This window comes from Blennius ocellaris (assembly GCF_963422515.1).
Source record: "Blennius ocellaris genome assembly, chromosome: 13".
Classification (NCBI taxonomy): Eukaryota; Metazoa; Chordata; class Actinopteri; order Blenniiformes; family Blenniidae; genus Blennius; species Blennius ocellaris.
Window position 1 is genome coordinate 7771596 of NC_137662.1, and position 16876 is coordinate 7788471.

The 16876-nt window shown below is 44.0% G+C and overlaps 1 protein-coding gene across 1 annotated transcript; it reads right to left on the minus strand.

The window, feature by feature from the left end:
* Window positions 1-8809: 8809 nt before the first annotated feature.
* Window positions 8810-16244, minus strand: pwwp2b (PWWP domain containing 2B). Its single transcript, XM_080507531.1, has 3 exons — window positions 16090-16244; window positions 11261-12989; window positions 8810-8991 (listed from the first exon to the last, which is right to left on the minus strand). Exons 1-2 carry the CDS (start codon window positions 16227-16229, stop codon window positions 11261-11263), a joined length of 1869 nt encoding a protein of 622 aa, XP_080363657.1. The 5' UTR covers window positions 16230-16244; the 3' UTR covers window positions 8810-8991.
* Window positions 16245-16876: the final 632 nt, after the last annotated feature.

The window sequence follows — 16876 nt, forward strand, 5'->3', positions numbered from 1 at the left end:
GAGTCGCCGGCCCCGCGCGCACTTGTCAGAGTCGACGCCACCACGCGGGGTTCGCCAACGACTCCACAGACCGGTCGGACGTTAAAAGAGGCTTCACACATGATTAGGAAAAAGAAGGGAATTAATACAAGAACTCCCATGTGAGGCATTCTTTGGATAACAGAGTCCAAGTGAGGAGCAGACTTCTTCTTTCAGTGTCTGAAACCCATTTAGCTCGTCTTTACTGGCTCCACGTCGCTTTCACAAAATGATGTGTGCACAGACATTTCCCTCTGATTTTAATGCTTTTCTTGTACTTTGAGGTGACAAACGTGACTATTAAATAAAAGAAACATGAATTGCATCTCAAGATGCCACAAAATAATGAAAGGTAATAGTGAACGTACTGAATGGGTGAAATGACTATAGCTGGAAGAGCTATAATGAGTAAAACATGGTTTCATGTCTAAATGTTTAGCTAAACTGTTGAAAACTACAGGTTAAAAACAGATAAGATTACTAACTATGGCTAAAATAGTTCAAATGTTTTTTAATAACCAAAACAGCTAAATAGCTCAAACTAGTGACCTGGTAGAGACACTACAGTATAATTATGTCTCTTGTTGTCACATTTGTACGCTGGTCCTACAAATGTTTCATCACAGCGTCTCTGATTTGATCTCATTTTTAAACATGTAAATCTTAATAAACGAGCTGGGTTTTTTGGGGGGGGGGGTTTTGGGTGGGGGGGGGGGGGGGGGTGGCGGTGGCTCTGGCTGACCTCTGCCTCTTCACTTTAGGTGAAGACGTTTCTATTAACACGGGGATCGAGTTACCGGTGATGAGGACCACCCAGAGCGCATAATGTGGGGGTCTGCAGACACCATGTCTGCTTTGCTTTCTGAGCCTTGGCTCTCGGTGTTGGCGCACCCCTCGCGCAAGCCGAGCTTCCTACCAAACTTAATTACGGCCGCAGCTTGCGGGGAGGCATGTCATTAGCAGTGATTGCACTCAGCCTCCCCGCGCCATGTGCCCCCCCCCCGCCAGCCCCACCCTCCACCCTGCCCTGGACCACGAAGGACGTGTTCACATCTGTGGGTTCGGGGTGGGGAGATCGGGGCTTTGGGTGTCGGTGGATGTAAAGATGGCGTGGCCCCAGGAAATACGGGGGATTACCCAGAGGCAGCGGGTGTTTGTTGTGTCAGCACGAGCTTGTGTAAAGGTGTGTATGTTTTCATGTCAACACCGAACTGTTTTTTTGGTGGGGGGAACCGGTTGGAACATGCCGGGTTTCAGACTTAGAGCCGATCGGGTCGGTTCGTCTCGACACCCCGGGCAGCAGATGGCCGCGGCTCACTCTGGCAGATCTGCCTCAGAACGCCGCCACGCTCCACCTGCATGTTCGCGGCCTTACGTAATATCTGATTCAGTAGAACCATAAAACAGCAGCGGGATATCCGCACATGATTAACCTGCATATTTAATGACTCTCGAGACCTTTGAAATGATGCACAAGAACGTGACAAACTGCACAACAGCTCGAACCACCAGTAAATCGTGAATGTGGAACTAAACTATGAATCACATCCAAACATGTTGACAAGACGTAATAATAAAAGTGCTGAAATGGCCATAATAGCGAAAAGCTGAAACTTCTAAAATGGGTAAAAGTGCTTTAAAGACTGAAACAGCTAAAACAATTTAAACTGCTTCAGTGGTTAAAAGCTAAACTGGCCGTAATAGCCAAAACAGTTAAACAGGTAAAACAGAGGAAGAGATTTTAAAGGGCTAAAATTGCTATATTAGACAAAGAAGCTAAAACCTTAAAGCTGCTAAAATGCATTGAAGGGTCCAAATGATGATAACAGCTCACACAAATAATCCATTAAAGAATAAAATAACCTCAAACTGCTAAAATGACTGAAGAAGTAAAAAATAATAGCCAGACTGCTAAAACGTGTTTCCTGTTATGGAAACTTCAGTTGTTGCTGTCACATTTGTTCGGCGATCGGTGTCACAACATTGATGTGTGCGTGTTTCTTCTCCAAAAGTTAAAAGTTACACATTTCCAGCACATTAGTTCTCATATAAAACGGCCTCAGTCTTGATAGTTATTTCATGATGTTTTTTTTTTTGTGTTTTTTGTGTTTTTTTTAAATACATCTGTTATCACTGTTTTGGGCACGTTTCCAAGAATTCTTGAGAGTTGTGGACTCAGTTCACATCAGCACTCTCAGATCTATGATAGATGGAGATGTCTTTTGACACATTCTGTGTAATTCTTTATTCTTTCTGAAAAAGGGCTTTGAACAAATACTTTTATTTAGACGGGGTCCAGGTCGGTTTAACTTCAGCTGATAAAATGACTTCACACTTCCCTGTAATCCATATTTGAGCGACTCATTTCCTCTCATTCTACTTGGAGATGTTCTTCAGGTTTTTGGACGCTGTTCAGTTTGACTTCTGGCCATTTTCCCCCGGCAATGTTTGGACTGGTCTGATAGTTTCAGAGATTTTGAGCTTTCTTTGATCTGCATTTCTGCTGGCTTGAGTCTATTTCAGGATCTGTGCGATAAATTAAGAAAACGTGTCTCAAATAAATTGCGTCCACATGCACAGCAGAAACGTGAAAACTTAAGTCTACTTCCAAAAGTCGTAGATCTAACATTGTAGCAAACGGACAAATGTTTTTCGTTGTTGGGCAGCAGCATAAACAAGACCCACCGTGTCATACTTCAGCCATTTGACCCTTGAGCCATTAGTGAGCGCTGTTGTTTGTTTTTATAATGAAACTACACACACATGCTTGCAGAGAGCAATCCACGATAAACCTTTGTGTTTACAGACAACAAAGTTGGATTACTATATGAAGTCCCAGGAGAATGTGGACTGGGAGTCATGACACTGTGGAGGCCACGATTGTTGTTATTCACCGTCTACTAGAATGTGCAGGAGAACTATTTGCGCAGCCCAAGTGTGTTTGACAAGTTCCGCCTTAGTCATTTTCAAAAAGTTGTGTCGTCAGGGGTTCAGAGCACCGTTGTCGTGTCATAATACAACAAAAGTTTCTTGTTTTCACTTGAACACATTGCTGTGTAAACGGAGCTTGAGAGCAGTGCTACCAAATCACTTAATTTACATGTAATGTTATTAACGCTGCAGGGAGCCACTTCAATGCTGCTGAAGAGCCACATGCAGTCTTTTGAGCTTTTGAGCGTCGTGAAGAACATGGGGCTCTGATTTAGATCAGAGCGACAACATCATTTTCCGGGTAACTGTTCACATGCATGCGCATCCACAATCTTTGTAATAAAAGAGCGGAATCATATCTCGGAAGGATCTCCGACTTGATGAGAAAACGTGTGCCAAAATGTCAGTCACCAAGCAGACGTTTCCCCCGTCGCCGCCAAGAGATGGCCAGCGGAAGGCGATTCTGGCTCCACATCAATAAAATCTGCCTCCGCCGTGACTAATCTCTCCACAGTGGTCACTCTGCGGCGCCCCGCCTGCAGGTCTCCCGGCAAACACTCCGGCTTTGTTCTACACACCTCGCCGTTCAAAATACTTGTTTGTTCGCCACGGTCAGCGTCAGAAAATGCAGCGTCGGTCTCCGCCTCGGCCTCACCTGCACGCCTCCGATGGCGAGGAGTCGCCTCAAGGGAAGACGCAATACAGAGCGGGAAAGTCAACACGGATGGCTGCAGTGACAAAAAAAATGGAGAAACACCATAAAAAATACAAAAAAACAGTCATAAAAACACAAAAGAAATAGATTTGTGCTCAGTATTAAAAGCAGATCTGAACAGGTGAGTTTTGATGAGAGAGTTGAAGGTGTTAAGTTCATTATGTAATAGTCTCAAGAGGGAAATAGTCTGATTCAGCCTCATTTGTTTTCAGTGCTCACGATGCTGGTTTACCTGTAGGTTTGATATCTCAAGAGAAACAATTAAAAAGTTCAAAGCCACAAAATGGATAAACCCACGGTCAAAACAGTTAAAATAGCTAAAAACTGATCAAAAATGATGAAAAAACTGAAACAGCTGGAATTTATTTAAATATAGTGAAAAAATTTATATAACACAGGTCACCACAATCAACTAAATAAAAACAGTAAAATAGCTCAAATTGATCAAAATGACTCAAAAAGATGAAATTGCAAAAAAATGGTTCGACAGTGAAACAGCTCAAATAAATAACAATGGCAAAGGAACTAATTCCACTAAATACGGCAAATAAATAAATAAACAAATAAATATATAAATAAATCATCTTAAAAAAAGAAAAGCAAAAATCGCCAAACATTTCTCGTAGACTAAATATGATCAAAAGATTTTTTTACTGCCAGACGCATCTAAATTGGCCAAAAATGGCTAATAACAGCAAAATACCACTAGATTCTTTCCTCATACTTGCAGGAATCCTGCCTTTCAGCAGTCAGACTAGTTTATGGAAGACTGTTTATGAGAGTGAAGTAAAAATTAGAAAAGGTGACCATAAATGATTAAAACATGAAGGTTGAAAAGAAGCCAGCAGAACCAAATGAATCAAACTATAGGCTGTAAATAGAAGAGACGATTTTGAAAAGTTTTCACCGGGAGCTTTGTTATGAATCACATGTAAATCGCGACTCGTTTTCTTTAAGACTTTGCTTTATTCAGATGTTATGGTGGTTTCGTAAAACAAACGTTAGCTTTTGCACTAAACTAAAAGGGAATTGGGATCATCAAAAAGTTTGGGCAGCTTCAGTCTTGGTGAATCGAAGTGGAAAGTTTTGAAACGTGAAAGCAGATCCATGCTGGACAGAAGTGACAGAACCGGAGTTGAGTGTGGGCGGCTTACTGCTGCGTCTCTGCCGTAAAAATACCTGACTGGGAGGTAACCCACCTTGTCTGGTATTTATGTTGACCTGACGTTGCCTGTTAGGTAACAGACATGCCTCGCCGCTCCTATTTATGACATCAAGGCCACAAATCAACACGCGTGCTCGATTTTATTCCCAGAGGTTTTGAATGATGTGAAACGCTACGGTTTGGGCAGATCTCAGCAAACCTGGATGAAGGTAAACACGACGACGCAGGGATTCAACAGAAACAAACCCCGCAGACGTGAAAGCAAGAGATTGTTTTGCTTTCGAGGATGAGAAAATGAATGCTGCCGACATGTCCGGAGCCAGCTGGCTGACGTTGTAGGTCAACAACTGTGTGGATCAAACCTGAACCCACCAGGAAAATAAACGGTTTAGAAAATAAAAAATACTAGAAAAAAACCAAGTTAATCATGTATCTCAGTCAAACTCACTCAAAGCTTGTTCTGGGTGTAAATTTATTAATATAATTACTTAAAAAAAACAAAAAAACAATCATAACCAGTTGAACATATTTGTTCATAACATTTTTGATGGTCGCTGTTTTGTTACTCATTAGCGACAATGCTAATTAGCATGGATGTTATTGTATTTGTAGAGGCAATGGAAAAAATACACTTGTTGTTCTTATTGCTTGAAATATTATATTAAATATCATATTTTCTTGTAGCTTTTATCTGCAACACCCTGTTTGTGGCTAATAGCCTATGTCCATTAGCAGGCTATATTTTATTAAATGTTTTAAACACATTTGTCTATTTCTTTTCAACCATATTTGAGTAATTGCTGTTTTCCAAATTGACTGGACTAGTGTATCTTTTAGATTAAACATTGAGAAGTGCACATTTAACTTCTAACATTTCAAATATTACCTGCGCTAACTAGCAACCAAGCACCTGTTAAAAAGAACAGTAAATGTAAAGTTAAATTAAAATACCACATTTTTCATTGTCTTTTGACTTAGATATTTGCAATGCTAAATATAATACAGGAATTTAGAGAAATTACCTTATTTAACTCAGTACCCGTTTGCTACAAACATAAGTCTGTGTCCTCTATGTTTCCAGCTTTGCTCAAAGAGAAGAGGAAAATAAATGTTTTTTGCAAACTGACCTTGTTAAGAGTAGCACATCCATCCATCTTCTATGCAGCCATATTCAACTGGATCCGAGGTGAGTACAGGTGAAAGCACGTTGCATCCTGATCATTCACTTTAAAATGCCCACTTTCCACGATTTTTAAAAATATCTGCCCTACAGATGAGGAAACAAAATTGTAATTTGGTATAAAAGTTGTAATTATTTATATTTTGTGAAAAAAAATCAAATCACAAAGGATTCTTCCAGTACATGACAAGCTATTGTATTTCTAACACACAGAACTGGTCGAACCCAAAGCGAGTTCGTATTCGCTCTGTTCCAACAAGAGAAAACGTTGAAATTTTGAGATAAAATTTCCACAAGGAAAAGTGGGAATGCAAAGAGCAAGTATGCTTTTGTAGTGTATTTGTGCGACTCTCTGCAGCTGATGTGACATATGTCGAAGCGAGCATGACCCACAAACTTCCTGCTTTGATGGAGAAGACACAAGACTGTGATAAAGTGTCTGGAAAAGATCTCAGACTTTCATGTTCAGGCTGCTGCCGAGTTTCAGTCTTGAGCATTTCAAGGAGCTGTCCAGGACATTAGTTCAAACGAGGCTTTCAAAGAAATCAGATCCAGATTTCCCCGCATGCAGGGCTTGCCAGATAAAATGATTCTGTGATGTAATTTGGGAGAGCAAAAAACACACAAAAAAAGGAGGAAAAGCAGCTGTTCATCTTGAACACGGCAACAGACGCAGGTGAATAATGAGGATGATGATTGGATCATTAAAGGCTAAATCTGTCCAGTTAGCGCCGGGCGCCGCAAAGGAGGACATGGAACGCATTGGAAGCCGATCTACTGACAAGATCACTAAGATAAACTTGCTGGTTCAGAGAAACAGGCGACAATCGGCAGATAAATGATAAATAACTCAGTTCTCACACATTTCACGCAACACATGGTTGACGTGTAAAATTCGTATCGTCATGAAATGTTCTTCCTCCAAATGAAAACATTAGATTTCGTGAGCACTCATTCCCACTGAGATTTACCACTTGCCAGCAGCTCACCAACATAGCATCATTCATGGAACCGATTCTACTCAAACCTTGGTTTCGTCCCCAAATCGCCAGGCTAAGCTAATCCAGGTGTTTCCTTTCTTTTCATTGAAGAGAACCAAAGTTTAGAAATTAATTCAAAAGTTTTACCAACTTTTTCCGCTCCATAAAATGTATATTTGCCTTGTATCTTTTTAATTTGGTAACATTTTCATGGCTGTAAGTTTATAAAGCTTTTACATCGATAGTTAAAATACTAATGTAACTTTAATATGCTATTTAAAAAAAATCTAAATTGCAACATTAACATTCACACGATATCAGATTACATTATTTGCAATAGTATTCACTCCATTGCCACCAATATTGTAATATTAAAGTGACCGCACGGATACAACAAAAGCCCCTCAGATCATCAAGTATTGCTTGTATATTTTATTTTATGTACAGTACACGTAAAAAAGGAAAACAAAAAAGTAGCCAATAACATTGACCAACTGTCTGCAACAGTAGATAGCCAAGTTGCTCATACACTGAGAGCGAGGGAGGAAAGAGAAGGAAAGGAAAAAAAAACAAACAAAAAATAAAACTGGGCGCACTTGAACACACTTAAACTCACTTTCCACACTTTGTGTGTCAGAAATACAAAATAAAAATAAAAGTGGGAGGAGTGCATCGACCTGCTCCTTCGACTGGCTGAGCATCAGTCTTCATTTAAAAAGAAATAAAAAGAATCCCCTCCCTCCTTCCACCTCTATCCAACAGCTTTTCACCACAAAGGTCACCGACGGTCGGAGTCGCTCGCGGAGGTCTGGACAGACCTTTTCTTCCTCCCTCAGCAGTTGAATTCACAGTATTCGTACAGCGTATGTTTCCTGGTAAAGCTTTAACTGAAGATGCATAGGGGGCGCCGACACGTCGCTCCGCTTCCCGTTCCTCCAGTGGAATTGTTTGACGCGGTGTCTGTGTGTGTGTGTGTGTGTGTGTGGGGATAGAAACGTGACAGTTCAGCTTTAAACGTAGACGGTCCCTTGTCCGCCGTCCCCACTATCCAAGAAGAAAACAAAACAAAAAAAAAAATAAAGGATCCCTCCCCCCCTGCTGCCTGTCAGGGCTGCATCTCGCAAATAGTGTTTCAGACAAGTGAGCGTACAGCAGGCCACCAAGGTACAGATAAAGTGCTTCTTTTTTTCCCCTCCTAAATGATTTAAATAATAAAATGCAAAAGAAAATCCTTGTGGGTTGGTAAGAAAAATGAAAGGTTGGAGGTAGAGGAGGTTTGGGGAGGGAGGGGGGGGGGGGTACGTCGACTGGTGAGGACAAAATGAAAGGGAAAGACGAGACTCGGTATAAATAGGTACACGAACTACACTCGCAAAGGATGGAACGATTTGGAAAGAAAAATATAAATCAACTGCGAGAGTCTCTGGATGGAGCCGTTCACATTTTCAGAGGAGGATTGTGGGTAAGACTTTTTGCAAGGAGGAGGAGGAGGAGGAGGAGGAGGAGGAGCCTGTGTTAGCCCCACCCCCTCCACACCATGATGATGGACAGCAGCAGACAAGGAGGTTTTTTTTTTTTTCTCTTTTTTTTTTGCCAGCCTGTAGTCAGAAAGGTCGCAGGTAAGGTAATAAACAGATAATAAATACATTCTGGTCCTTGTAGTGTTGTTATGCGGCTCTATTTGAAATATGATTAAATTTATAAGTAAAAAAAAAAAAAAAAAACAACAACTGTTCAGTCAACCATGAGATGCCTGACCTCTTTTTTTTTCTCTTTTTGCTCCCTTATTCAGTCTCAGCAACACTCCACCTTGGCGGCCATTTTCCACCAGCCTTGTGAAAAAAAGAGGAGGGGGAAGAAAAAAAAGAAAAAAAAAAAAGCATATAAATAGTAGCTGTGGCAACCGCACGTACTCCCTCCTGGGCCTTGATGACAGAGTGAGAATCCAGGAAAAAAAACAAAAACAAACCAAAACCTCGGAGATCTTTTCAGTCGTCAGCTTCTGGAAGAGAGAGAAACAGAGCAGAGTGAGGATGAGGGGCAGACTGGGGGGGGGGGGGGCAGGTAGAGAGACCCGGGCAGCGAGCGGTTTTCTCATTTCTCAGCTACTTTCGGGGCCTTCATTTATGAGGTCTGGGGAAAAAAAACCCACACCAAATATAGGCTGGTCTTAACCCCTGGCTGTTTCTTCTCAGCTGCCATCGGCCTCGTCTTGCCCCGCGGGGGCAAACACCGAGCTCGGAAACTGCCTGCTTCTTTCGCTGGAAAGACAATATTTAACGTTTGTGTGGAGGGGCGACGCAACGAGAGGTCAACGCTCTCTGGAACAGAGGTCTGCAGAGACCAGGCAATGTAAAGACTGAAACCCCCCCCCCTCAAAAAATCTTTTTTCTTACTGCAAGTCCATCACACAAGACATTTTGAAAAGCTCATACTTCGATCAGTCATCCTATTGGCTTTATAGCGTTGGTGCTTCATGTTTAGTAGCTACAGCTACAAAATATGGGAAGTTTGACTTTTATTAGACCCTTGATGTTTGATTTGTTGATGTAAAGATTATCAAGTTCCCCGTCACGTGCTCAAAGTTTTCCACCATGACCCACTTTGGTATTCCAAACACGTCAGTGTTGGCACACGATCACGAAAAGTTGCAGTTTTTTGAAAACCATGTTCATTTGACATGGAAATTATGCAAACGCTGAAAAAAAGGGTGTACTGAGCAACGCCGGGCCACAAGTTGGCTGTTTGTCTTTGTAATGAGACCAAACATGTGCGCAGAGAAGAATATACGCTTTCGAAAAGTAGCGTTTCAGTGGCTCGGAGCACCGTTATAAAAAGTATTCCGTTTTCACTTGTTAAAAAAAAACTGTGACCGAGGGGGAATGTTGCATTCAAATTTGACATTAGATCTCAGGATGTTCCTGGCGATTTCGAACACACCGAGCTCGGTGCGTCGGTGTGTTCAGCTGCATTATTTGCCTCAGACTTGAGTCGATAACAGCGACTGGTTGGTGAAGGTTAACGTACAAATGAGTTGACGTGTGTACGCTTCGCTCCAGCGGCGGGATTTTCTACATGCTTCATTCTGATTTCTCAGACGAGCCTCCGTTCGTGTTTTAACTGGTTTAGTTCCATGACATAACATGGAAGCGTTCACGCAATGAGACATGAGACGTTTCACGTTGCAAAATGTAGCTCAATGTTAAACAGTCACTCTTCATGTTACAATCTAAATTAGTCGTGTGGCCACACTGTCCTGACCCGGGAGGTTTCTCAGGGTTGTACACAGTTTGAACTTGTGATGGATGGATACAATCAAAGCAAAAACACGGCTTTGTGGATGTGGGCTGCTTAAAGGGCAAAGTATAATGAATAACCTTCAATATCTACAGGCATTGAGTGACATTAATAAGTAATTGTGCGAGAAACAGGTGGAAAACAAAAGTGCTTGCTCTTGAAGCCCTCATTTTCCAACAACTTTTACATGATTAGATTTTCAGGCTAAAAAGCAAAACTGAACTCTTCCATCACGCCCTCATTCCTGCACGCAGCTCGAGGAAAGACTGATCACAGGCATTAGTTGCAGAATTTGCTGAAACTCATGACTCTTTACTCTGAATCTGCTGAACGTCATCTTTAATACGTTTCCTTGTATAAATCAGGGCAAATCAATGAATTAGCCTCTTCTAATTTCTCCAGTCTTCCTTGGTCTTGGCTAATGCAGAAAGACTTGAAAAAAATCTTAAATTTGCCAAACCCACTTTCTGAATCACAAGCTAAAAAAGACGTGATGAGATGAAGAAGATTAAAGTGTTCACTTTGATTGGCTGTTACACTCAAGTGTCTAATCACTGCAGCTCTGAAGCATTCATGTGATCGTCCTGGCATTTCCACCTTTTGCTAGCCTTACTCAGCGACACTGCAGTTTTTTCCAAGACGACTACCCCCTCCTTGCCACTGACTCACACTGGCCAGTCAAGGTTAATCACACAGCTGAAAATCTCAGCCGAGACATTGATGAGTCAACGTTTGGACATTTGAATGAACCCAGAGAAAGAGACAGGACGTTACTGACAAGGACACGCTGGGCTTCAGTTAACACCAACATTGGAGGTATTTGGAAGTAAAAATGTGCCTAATTTATTTAAATCAGGCGTGTTGAAAACGGAAAACCTTCGTGACCTAGATTGGAAGATAATGCTTTAGCGTCAAAACATCCTGTACTGCAATCAGACACGATACGGCAGCATGTGACTATACTGTGAACTAACCTACGTGTCGCAGTGGGAAAGCAGCGACGTGATCTCCGGGCCCATGTGACCGACAGCCTTGGCTGCCTCTAGGATGGCTCTCCGGTACATCCCTTTCTTCTTGCGGTTGAAACGAGACCTGAAGAACTCCCTGAATGGCGACAGTTTGGCGACGGACAGCTGGGAGGTGGTGGGCGAGCCGAACCACGCCACCTTGGCTTGCGGCCACTGGGCCTCGCAGCTCGGCGTCTCCTGCTTGCGCGTACCGCTAATGCTGAGGACGCGCGCGGGCCACCAGGGGAAGCCGTGGATCTTCCCCCACACGATGTCGCCCACCGCCACGGCGTGGCCCTCCTCCGTCACACACTTGGTCATGCTGCGGGTGTGCAGTCGCACCGTGAGCGGCGGCACCGTTTTGCAGTCGTCTCGCGAGGGCACGGACGATGAGGTCACGGAGAGGTCCTCACCGGGCGCTAGGTCGCACAGCTCAGGGGAAGTGCCGTCGGAGCTGAAGGATTTGGACTCGTCCAGGCTGTCGCTGCTGCAAACGGAAAGGCTGGAAGAATCCGCTTTGCGCTTGCGGAAATTGATGAGAAGGGTGAGGTCGCTGTGGCTGCGCTCCGCCTCCTCCCCAGAACTCCCGGACCACAAATCCAGGGAGTTCTTGCCTTCTACCGAGTCCTCCGAGTGGGAGAGGCACGGCCCAGGTGCCCGGGGGCTTCGTCTCCTGGCGTCTCCGACAAGTTCTGCCTCGTACTCCACCACGCTCTCCTCGCCCTCCCTCTGAGGAGGTTTCAAGCGGATCTTTGGAGAAGGCGAGTCCTGAGCCACGTTCGCAAAAGGCCTGGTTAGTTTGAGTTTGGGAATGGACACAGTGAGGCCAGATCTCGTGGCGTCAAGTATGTGCCGCTGCTCCTTGGTGGGATTAGAAGGCGCCTTTCCATTTTCTCCCACACCGTTCTGAACCAGCTGCTTGGGACAGAACGGCTTGACCGAGCCATGGACACGTGAGGGGATCTTCATAACCTCCCCTTTGCCCTGCGGAGTGCTGTAAGAGATCTTGATAACAGGACTATGGGGGATAACATCGCTTACAGGGTACTTCTCCACATCGGTCTCAGCCCTTTTGTCCTTTCGTAGTCGTTTACTGTCGAGGCTGGTGGCATTTTCTCGTCTCTTAGTGTCCTTGCTTACACCTATGTCCTCTTTCCTCGACAGCTTAGAGGGCAGATCCTTGTCGTCGCCGTCCTCATCGCTCTGTAGAGTGTTCTCTTTTCTAGAAGTCTTGGTGTTGCTCATGCCATCTTTGCTGTCCTCGTCGCTGTTCAGTGTGTTCTTGCATTTTTCACACAGGACCTGCCTCGGACGTAGACGAATAGTGCTCATGGTCATTCGGCCGGGTTCTCGCGTCCGCCTCTTCTTCCTCTTGATTGGTCGCGGTGGGGGTTGAGGTACCCATTGGCTGTATGTGTGACGCACCCACAAGGGTTGAGGGAAGGGGGCTCCTTCAAAATAAGGAGGATAAGGAGTCTGTCCAGCGGGCACCGGCGTGGGCACGGGGCCAGGCTGCGGGGCAGGGGGTATGCTGCCTTCAGGAAGAGTGTTTTCATCCTTTGGTCTGTGTGAAGCCTGGCTGGGAGATTTGGAAACCGGCTCCTCACTCAGAACTGCTGCGACTTCACAGGCGGGTCTAGGGATCGGACAGTCCCCGAGCTTTGCTGTGAAGTCCGGTAGACAAAAGAGCCCAGTCCTGAAAGGCACAAACAAAAAACAGGAACACTAAATTATTAACTGGATTTTTGTAAACGCAACAGTTGTTCAATGTGACAAGTATTTCCTACTTAAGCAATTTCCTCATCAACAATAACACCATGATGCTTCTACTTCTTCATATCAAATAACTTGTGGTCAGTTCGGAGCTTGAAATGTTTCCTCAGGGGAATCCCAAAAAGATCAGGATCTCTACGCCAACTCATTTTCCGAACTTCTGATTTATTTGGGTGACTATACATAGATGCTTCGGGATCTGTGGATGCAGATATAAGATCATTTGAACTTGTTCTACAATTCCTTTTTGAACACAGAACTCATTAAGTTTTCTAAATTTAACAAAAGTAAGTTAGACTCTTCTGTCCTTCTCTAAATAACCCTTTGTGTTGAATTCCTCCTGGTTTTAACAAGTGAGCCTCAAACTGAAGTGAATTCTTTGGGATCAGATCAGGTTTTCTTTGTTTCTACCCATAACTGCAGTCTTTGTGTGCTCAGCTTCTCCAAAATGCAGTGACCTACAACCATTAAATGTCCTCTCCTGGTAATGTTACAATAAATGACACAAAATCTTAAGAGATGTAGCTTTTCTTTGACAGGCTGTGAAAAAAAAAACTCTTATTAAAAGGGAAAAACTTTGATTTCATCTACCTTTAGGGTACTTCTGTGACATTCCTTGTTGATTCCATTTCTACTTGCTGATCAAATTCTGCGGTTCTTCATGTTTTCTGCATTGTAGCACCCTGCCAGGCCCTGAACCTCACCTACCCCTGTTATAGAATGCATATTGAGTGACCTTACATTGATCAGATTGTGCCGTCCTAAACTGAAATACATGTGGGAGTGCACATTGGACACCCTGAGTATGAGTTTTGAATGCAAATAACAGGGGGGGAAAAAAACAACCTAAAGTATGCATTCAGAAAAAAAGGGCAATTGGAGCTTTTGGAGGTGCTTAAAGCCCCGCACACAACACCAAGCAAACAGAAGCAGATTAAACTGCCAAAGAATCTGCATTTGTTGTGGCTCAATACTAGTCAAAACTAATGACGATTTGATGCAAATTGGATGCAGCAAGTTGATGTAAATGTGATATCCTGTCTGGACATTTTAATGGCTGGTGAAAACGGGGTCATTGGGAGAGCATAAAATCACATGTTGCCAATTCAGTGTGGGGGAACAAATGCAGGAAACGGCACACAGAGATCTTTAGTCGAGCATATAAATGCAGCCGAAACTGGGCTACTTTGTGGACACACCGAAGCCACTCCCCCCGTCACCTGTGTGCTGAAAGTTCATAAAACTGCAAGGATGGGTGGGGGGGTGTCTGCCTGAGGCCATAACAGTAACGCTGACTTTCCTCTGAGCTATTATATTTGTTCTTTTTCCTGGGATCAGCAAACATGTCCAGTGAAGGCCGAGCTGCCAAGAAGTCTTAAAGAGAGGTGGCTGGCAGGCAACAGTAACATGGCTGTGCTGCTTTTAGTCAGGAGACGGCAGACAAAGAGACTACGGGATGCCCAGGATCTCTCTCTCTCTCTCTCTCTCTTCTCCCTCCCTCCCTCCCCAACATCTGACTGAACAAAAACATTTCAATGAATCACTCGGGATTCAGAGGTGTGGGGAAGGAGCCAGGAGATTTCAGTTTGTTTTTGCATCCGTGCCTACTTGGTGCTTATGTGTGGTGAGATTATTAATTAGCGCACATTTGGGGAGCCCGATTTCTGCCCCAGGAGAAGTAGCTGGCAGGCGTCCCCGAGTAATAGTCTCAAGGCGAGATTTGCTCCTCTCACCTTTCGTGCATGTGCTACCCCCCCCACACTCACACACACACACTCTGCTTCCCTAAAAACTGTCCAATATTTGCTGTCCCTGTGACTGACAGGGCACGAGCAGATCAGCCTGTGTCGGGGAACAGATAGTGCTAGTTAAGGCACAGTACAAGGACGCAGCCATGATTGACTGCACCGATGCCATTTCACATTGTGTACAGTGTAACTAAGAGGTGGAGATCTGCCTGAGTGATAGGAGCAAATGATGACATTAAGAGAGGGAGAGAGGGAAAAAAAATGTTGTGGGAGACAATGACAGGATATGCATTTCCATGTGCTGAAAAGGAAGAAGAAGTCAAATTTTGTCAGTGACAAAGCCTGAAATATAGGCCTATTTTAAGTGATTCCAAGGCCAGCCTTTTCCCATCAGGGTGGGTTATTTTCAGGACAGCTCAGGGTCTCGCAATGAAAAACCACCTAAGCATACTCAGGGGCAAAGCTGGTTCAGATTCTGATTCTGCTCATCTATAAATAGTCTTAAAGCCAGTAGCTTTTAAGGTGCACGAGCAACACAAGGCTTGTACATGTGACACAAACAGCAAGAAGGCAAAGTTAAGACATGTCACTGATACATGTCAATGATACTTGGATGCAATTGAAAAGGCTTGAGATTTCTGCCTTGAAAGAGAGAGTGAAACAAACACTCAGCTCAAATCAAAGCTAGGTTTGCAAATCAACCACGTAAAATAGTTGTGGATTATATACATCCATGAGTGTCTTTTCTATTGTTTCTACAGGTCAAAAGTGAGTGTTATCAGAGGAGCTGCTTTCTAGTAGACCACCAAGTAGCATCACTGTGTCATGAAATCATGACACTTCAAGACAAAAACACACCCGTCTGAGTATGTAGATACAAAATAAATATAAATATGAAATATATTGCCCAGTGAAGGCCTTGTTGGCTCGAGCTACTTGGATTAGGCTAACAATAAGCTAGAGATGAAGTCAGTGACAGGAGCTATTGTTTAGTATAACTCACTATTAGTCCCTGGAGAGCCGGCTAAAATCTCCACACGCAGCCTTACAAGACAGTGTAAATGTGTATTTAATGGTGTCGCAGTGATATAAAATGATACCGGCGGAGTTAGCATGTAGCCTCCCTGTCAAGCCCGGCTCTTTTGTACGAGGCCTGCTGTGCTAGCGGCTAGCCGCCAGCTAGCTCCTCTTAGCATCCGTTAGCCGTTAGCACAATTCGGCAAATGGGTTTTTAAAACTTAATTCAGTCAAAGACATAAAAGAAACGACGCTCACTTTTTGCCGCAGTCGAGCAGTATCCCCGTGTAGCTCCGTTCTCGATAGGTCAGCGTCACCACCAGTGTGTCGTTCACCACTTGATCGATAGTGACAGGTACCCGCGAGCCGGCCCGCAGCTCCGCGGCCGCAGCCTCCATGTTTCCCGGGGTGAGTCGTCCGGCTCGGCGGTGCTCGATCCCGGCCAAGGGAGCCACGGTCGCTTCGGCCACAGATCCGTCTCGCCCTCGCTATTAGGAGCAGGAGGCTACAGCAGGGCATAAAATGACGCCATCGCCCCCTCCGAGTCAATTACAACAGCCCTGCCACCGCTGACATCACGCTGTCTGTGCTACAGGAGCGAAGCATTCTCCCCGCAGACAAGGCCGACCCTTCCTCTGCCTCCACAGCCCGCGTTCAACACTCAACACCACCGACTTTAGCTCGGAAATGTCTCCTTTTCTCCGAGCTGCTCGCTCATGAAGACAAGAGACGTCTGACACATTCACTCACAAGAAACAAGACATGATGGCTCTCAGCCAGAGCCACACGTTTGTAAAACAGAACGATAAAAACAGTATCTAAAGAAGCAAATTACAATTTGATAAACGGAAATGTACCAAAACATTACTGCTGAATGGGAAACGTGAGGTCAAACACTCACATTTTGATGAAACTATTATGGCAAGCTAAAAAACACATAATCTGTCTTTATTTTTGATTATTTTAATCAGGTATGTCAAACATAAGGCCCATGGGTGAAACTAACCCACAAGAAACTCAATTCCAGCCAAATTATTGAGATAGA

Coding starts and splice junctions, on each gene's coding strand:
- pwwp2b (XM_080507531.1), bottom strand. CDS start 16,229: ATGGAGGCTGCGGCCGCGGAGCTGCGGGCCGGCTCGCGGGTACCTGTC. Junction 12,990..16,089: donor CTGCTCGACTGCGGCAAAAA/GTGAGCGTCGTT, acceptor TGTGCCTTTCAG/GACTGGGCTCTTTTGTCTAC.